The 6,000-nt window shown below is 32.9% G+C and overlaps 2 protein-coding genes across 2 annotated transcripts; both read left to right on the plus strand.

Annotated features, from left to right (window-relative positions):
* Positions 1–3,683: 3,683 nt before the first annotated feature.
* On the plus strand, positions 3,684–4,843 carry LOC110228740 (probable splicing factor 3A subunit 1). Its single transcript, XM_021026909.1, has 2 exons — positions 3,684–4,110; positions 4,200–4,843. The coding sequence occupies exon 2, from the start codon at positions 4,216–4,218 to the stop codon at positions 4,810–4,812; it is 597 nt and encodes a 198-aa protein (XP_020882568.1). The 5' UTR covers positions 3,684–4,110; positions 4,200–4,215; the 3' UTR covers positions 4,813–4,843.
* Positions 4,844–4,856: 13 nt separating this feature from the next.
* LOC110228541 lies at positions 4,857–5,987 on the plus strand. The gene has a single exon (XM_021026211.1). The coding sequence runs from the start codon at positions 4,857–4,859 to the stop codon at positions 5,985–5,987; it is 1,131 nt and encodes a 376-aa protein (XP_020881870.1).
* The last annotated feature ends 13 nt before the right edge of the window (positions 5,988–6,000 follow it).

A 6,000-nucleotide genomic window follows, 5' to 3' on the forward strand; every position in this document is an offset into this window, starting at 1 on the left:
ACCTGCTTCCAAGCTAACAAGATTGATCGATAAAAACGTCCGTAGTCGGCTAAGTACAATGACAATGACGGGTTCAAACGAAAGTGGCATGAAATTATGGTTCCGACTTCGTAGCTATTAGTCACCTTGTTCAAGTTTTTAATTTCTCTTTCAAAAATAATATTTTAATATTTTGGCTCTTAAGATGCATTTATTGTAAAACAATCATTTTTTGGTGAATATATTTTTATATTCATACAAAAGAAAAAAAAGATAAATAGTTTGCAATATTACTGGAAGAAAAGCCGGAAAAAAAGAATGGTAGAAAGTTCCATAAGAAGTGAATGGAGTCGATGATCGTAAGAAGTGATAAATAGAAAAGAAAGCATAAGAAAAATAGAAGGATGTTTGAGATGAGATTAATTTTTTTTTTATAAGTCTAACCATGAAATTATGGGGATTATAGTTTAATTGCAGTAAATACGATTTCAAAAAATTCAATATTTGTCGCTTATTTAAAATGCTGAGATAAGAAAAGTTGTTGGGTTTTTGTTTACTATGGACAACAGAAAGAGGGAAAAAAAAAACAGGTCCATTCTACCAAATTAAGTCGGTCTGGCAAATGATTATGGATCAAACTTTGTAAATCCAATTAGTAAATGCCCATTAGAAAAACGGGAACAGATAAATGCTCGCCTAGGTTAGGAATCACCTTCGGCTGTCAAGAGGGGATTTTCCAGTTTCCTTGTATCGTCGATGTCTAAGCTCCATTGATAATGATTAAATTTAATAAAATAGCAAGGTGGTCCAAATGAGCAAAAACATATTTTATATATGTTAATCTGGGCTTTTCACATCTCTCTCTCGCTTCCGACTCAACACAGCTAGTCAAAGCTTTAAAATCGGAGCTTCAACACAATGAGCTTCATGGGATTCTCTTCGATATCCTGAATTTATCTTCTATCTTTGATGTTATTTCGTTTAGTTTCATTCCCCGTTTGCAGAACTCAGATGCCGATTCATTGGCAAAACAGTCTCTGGTTTCTCTTGTAATGGGCCTGCCCCAAACCTAAGTTAAATTGAATAAGTCTTTGCGCAAAAAAAACAAATATATATGTTACACTTAATTATAATCATATTTAATTTAGAAAAATGACTTCAGATGATATAATAAATTTTTTTTTTTGAAAGTTTATTTTAAAAAACTTTAGTTCAGTTTTAATATATATATATATATATATATATATAATTTCAATTGTTTGAAAACAAAATAAATATGCCATTTGTATATATATATATATATATATATATATATATATATAGATCATAAGAGTGCAAAAATTTAATAAATATAATGTAATGCCGTTTATCTAAATACTTTAATGGCATGTTAGGTTTTAACTGAATTAGTCAATTAGTATATTCTATACAAATGCCCTTAGCAAACATAATTCTTTTCAAAAATCCCATGAGGGTAGATTAAAAAAAAAACCTTTGGTGGAACTTTTTGAATTTTTTGGTTGAATTTTATTGGGTTGGTTTTATGGAAACCTTGATAAAAATAAATACATATTTTATATTCTTTCATATGATCTTTATTTCTTACTTAATTTGTATGATAAACTAAAAAAATTGAATTCAAAACATAATCAAGTCAAATGTTATACAATATTAAAAATAAAATAAAAAACTATTTACTCGAGATATATGAAACCCAAACGTCGATCCCTCTCAAACGTTGAGTAATTATGTAAAAGAAATAAAGAATGGCATTAACTATCTGATTTTTTTTTTTTTTTTGACTCATGATCCTATGAGTTTTACGTATTCAAGAACAAAATCATCTTGAAACAGCTTTATATATTCATAAATTTGATAACAATTAAACTCTTAACTTTTTGATAAGTGATGTTGAGAATAATTACATAAATGGTTTTTCAATTTATATCATAAATTTTTTTAACATACTTATGGTTTTCAAATTTATGAATACATATAGATCATAAGAGTAAAAAAATTTAATAAATATAATGTAATGTCATTTATCTAAATACTTAAATTTATAATTACACTTTAACTGACCAAAATAATAGATATAAATTTTCTCAATGTATGTATATAAATCTTATTGGTGAGTTGAAAAATAGAGAAACAATTAAAAATAGAACTTAAAAAAAAAAATAGAACACTTTTATGTAGAACTAATGGTGTTGGTGAACCTAATTTGAACACCATATGAAATCACAAGCCTAAATTGAACACCAAATGAGAAAACTTTGTAGATATTTTTACTATATGGACGATAGCATGAAATAAAGAGAAAGCAACTAAAAGTCAATAAAAAATAAAAGAACGGACTCGAAAAAGCAAAAACTTCACAATAGTTTTTTTAGCTTCACATGTGGGTAATATATAAAAGCAGACTTAGCGTACATGTTTGTGAATTAATTGGATTTAATGTTTGGTTTGAATTAATTAGAGTTATTGTGGTTATCTATTAGCCTAATCACTAATGCATCAATTTAGACTTATTTGACGTTATATATGTTTTAATAAGTTCATTTGTGGGTTTTACTTTGGGTAACTAATTCCAGAACAAAAAAAAAAACACTAATATATTTCGGTATTAGAAGCCACATGAAAAGCGTTACTGGAGAAGAAAATTCGTTGCAAACATTTATTTTGAGAGAAGGCGTAACACATGGAGCAATACATTAATATAATGCACTCTACTATATTTCTTTATTAAAATTATATTGACTGTTATATAAGTTAGAATTTTATTCACTGAGACATTTATAAAACAATATATGGGATGAAATATTAAATTTAATAATTCAAGTAAATTATATTATACTATATAAATACATTAAATGTATTGTGTAATAAAAATTCTAAATAAATACTCCAACTTGGAGTTGTAACGTGTGAGAATAAATTGGTGTTGTAAATTTTTTTTTTAAAAAAGTTAGATTGGAAAGAAGAAAAAAAAAAGAGAAATTTTTTTTATAAAAAAAGTTAGATTGGAAAGAAGAAAAAAAAAGAGAAATTGTTTTTATAAAAAAAGTTAGATTGGAAAGAAGAAAAAAAAAAGAGACAAATTAGAAAAGATTAGAAATGTATTTTATGGAGATATTAAAATATTATGTAAGATAGAAAAATGAGGAAAACAATTAAATTTAAAAATAGATGCCAAATGTACTAATATTATGAGAAGTTTAAAAAATGTACTAATATTTTGTGAAGTTAAAATTTTACTGATCCATCATTTTGAATCAGATGAAGAAGTGGTGATTTTAAGTAGATAATAATTTTGGTAAAACAAATTAGATACAAATTTCAATTTAAATACATGTCAAATGTATCAATAGGATAAGAGAAATATCTTTTTTGGAATTAAATTGTAAGCACAAACTTTCAAAACTAAGGATTTTAAATAAATTAAAACAAACATTAATGAAATGAAGAAGGACAAATATCACCAAAAGTGAGTGCCAAATGTCGCAATGGTATGAAAAGTTAGAAGAAAACCTTCTCATATTATATAAAATATAAAATGCTGAGATAAGAAAAGTTGTTGGGTTTTTGTTTACTATGGACAACAGAAAGAGGGAAAAAAAAAACAAGTCCATTCTACCAAATTAAGTCGGGTGCTGTTCGTTACTCCATTCAGATGGATCATCTGAATGGAGATGAGTTATGATGTTCGTTTATAGCAATTTTACAGAGCAGTGAGATGAACCAGTTGGATGATTTTTATTAAACTCATCCAAAAAATGATCATTTTCCGACTGAGTCTGATTGGAGCAGTTGACTGGAGCTATTCAGTCTAAAATATAAAATGACCTAAATACCCCTATCTAAGTTGGAGAATTACACCAAAAAACCTAAACCTACTTCTCATCATTCTAACCACGACAAAGACTCAGAGAGCCATCCTTCGACAAAGTGAGAAGAGAAACGAGATCTTCGTCGGATCTCTTCGCAGCTGGATCTCTCCGCCGGATCTCTCGCCGGAATCCACTCCTCTTTGATCTTCTCCCTCCACTCCACTCGTCTTTGATCTCTCCGCCGGCTGTCTTCTTCTCTCTCGTGCGTGGGTTTGAATTAGCTGCGACCATTGTTTGAGAGGTAAGACTCATGGGTTTGATTATTGGATTTGATTAGGTAAGCAACGGAAAATCTGATTTTTTTTTTTTTTTTTTTTTGGCATGTTTTAGTGCTTGTATAGAGAACATGGCGGCAGGTGAAATAATCACTGAGCAGCCTCCAGAAAGCATAGTAGGATTGATCGAGAAAATGGCATATGTGGTTGCACTAAGGGGGCCGGAGTTTGAGAAGGAGATGATAATCGTTAATAGGGGAGATACAACTTTCAGCTTTATGAGTAGCTCAGACCCTAATCACGCTTTGTACCAGCAAAAGCTTACTGAATATCAAGGAGGTAAACCTCCGGATTTCCAACCTAATACTCCAGCTACTCGTGAGCCTAAGGGCAAAGCACAATCCTATGATCTTGAGCCTCCTCCCTCAAAGGAGCCTCGATATACCGAGATCTCACGCAGGGAGAAGGAGCTTTGTACTATTAAGCTCATTGCGCAGTTTGTGGCGCGGTATGGGAAGCTTTTTCATGAGGATTTGAAGCGTGTAGGTGTTATGAGCCCTATGTTTGACTTTATTAAGCCAACTAATAGCAACTTCGGTCTTTATAATGCCCTCGTTACTTCGTATTCACGAGTATTAAAACCTTCCCTTGTTCTCCCTTCTTTCTTGATCGTATTTTCGACCATCTTCAATTGGAGAAACTGGAGGAGGGAAGTGAGACTGCTATGATTGATTTGTTTGATTTTGTGGGTGGGGTTGACTTTTTTGCTCACATGGAAGATGCTCACTTTTCTGCTATCCTACCACCACCTCAACCCTTTTCAATGATAACGCACTTGTCTGATTTGCAAGCTGATGATTCAGCTATTCATGAGTGTGTAGGCCATGCAGAAACCAGTCTTGGGCCTCCTACTATAAGGATCACACCCAAGGAGTTCGGTGTTATTAAGCTCACAGCGTTGTTTGTGGCGCGGTATCGGATGCCTTTTCGTCGGGCTTTGATGATGAGAGTGGCTATGAACCCTCTGTTTGAGTTTATGTTCTTTCTCCCGTCTTCTCTGAAGAAAAGACTACTGTTTACGGACTACCCTTCTCTGACGAAGAGAGTACTGTTTACGGACCCTTCGTTTGGGTTTGTGGAGCCAACCGAGATCAGGTTCAATATTTTCAATTTGCTTGTTGATGCGTATTCCAGAGTATTATTCCCTTGCAAAAAGCTGAAGAAGAGTGATGCTTGTACGAGGGCCGTTGTTGATTTTTTTCTCAAACTCCTTCACTTGGAGAGGCTGGAGGAGGGAGTGGCGGCTGCTGTGATCGATTTGCATGCTTTTGTGGGTGGTGTTGACCGTTTTGCTCACCTTGATGATGAAGATTATTCTGCTTCCATGCCACCACCTGAACGCCTTTCAGTGATGATGAACCGGGTAACACTATCTGAGCCTGATATGCTTTTGCAGCTTCCATTGGGATCTCAGCTTGCTAGTGTTCGTAAGCAATACAAATGTGTAGGCGATATCGATTCTTTAAGGGCTCCTACTCTAAGAAGCGTAACATTTAGAGTCCCTGGAAAGGGGATCACACTCAAGGAGCTTGGTATTATTAAGCTCACAGCGCAGTTTGTGGTGCGGTATGGGTATGATTTTTGGTGTGTTTTAACGGATAGAGTGTCTACGAACTCATTTTTTCAGTTCTTGAATCCTTTCGATAAGCAGTTCCGTTTTTACTGTGGGCTTTTACTTGCGTACACTGGAGTGCTAAAACCTTCTAAAAAACACAATAAGCCCCACGCTCAAACGCATCTTTACTTGAGGGGTTTTTTCACCGACTTCAACTGTGGAAGCACAGGAGGGAGGGAAAAAACTATCATTGATAAAGCCCTTTTGCAAGCATCAGGCTTTGTTTAGCATACAGAAGGAT

This window comes from Arabidopsis lyrata (genome assembly GCF_000004255.2).
Source record: "Arabidopsis lyrata subsp. lyrata unplaced genomic scaffold ARALYscaffold_5, whole genome shotgun sequence".
NCBI lineage: Eukaryota > Viridiplantae > Streptophyta > Magnoliopsida > Brassicales > Brassicaceae > Arabidopsis > Arabidopsis lyrata.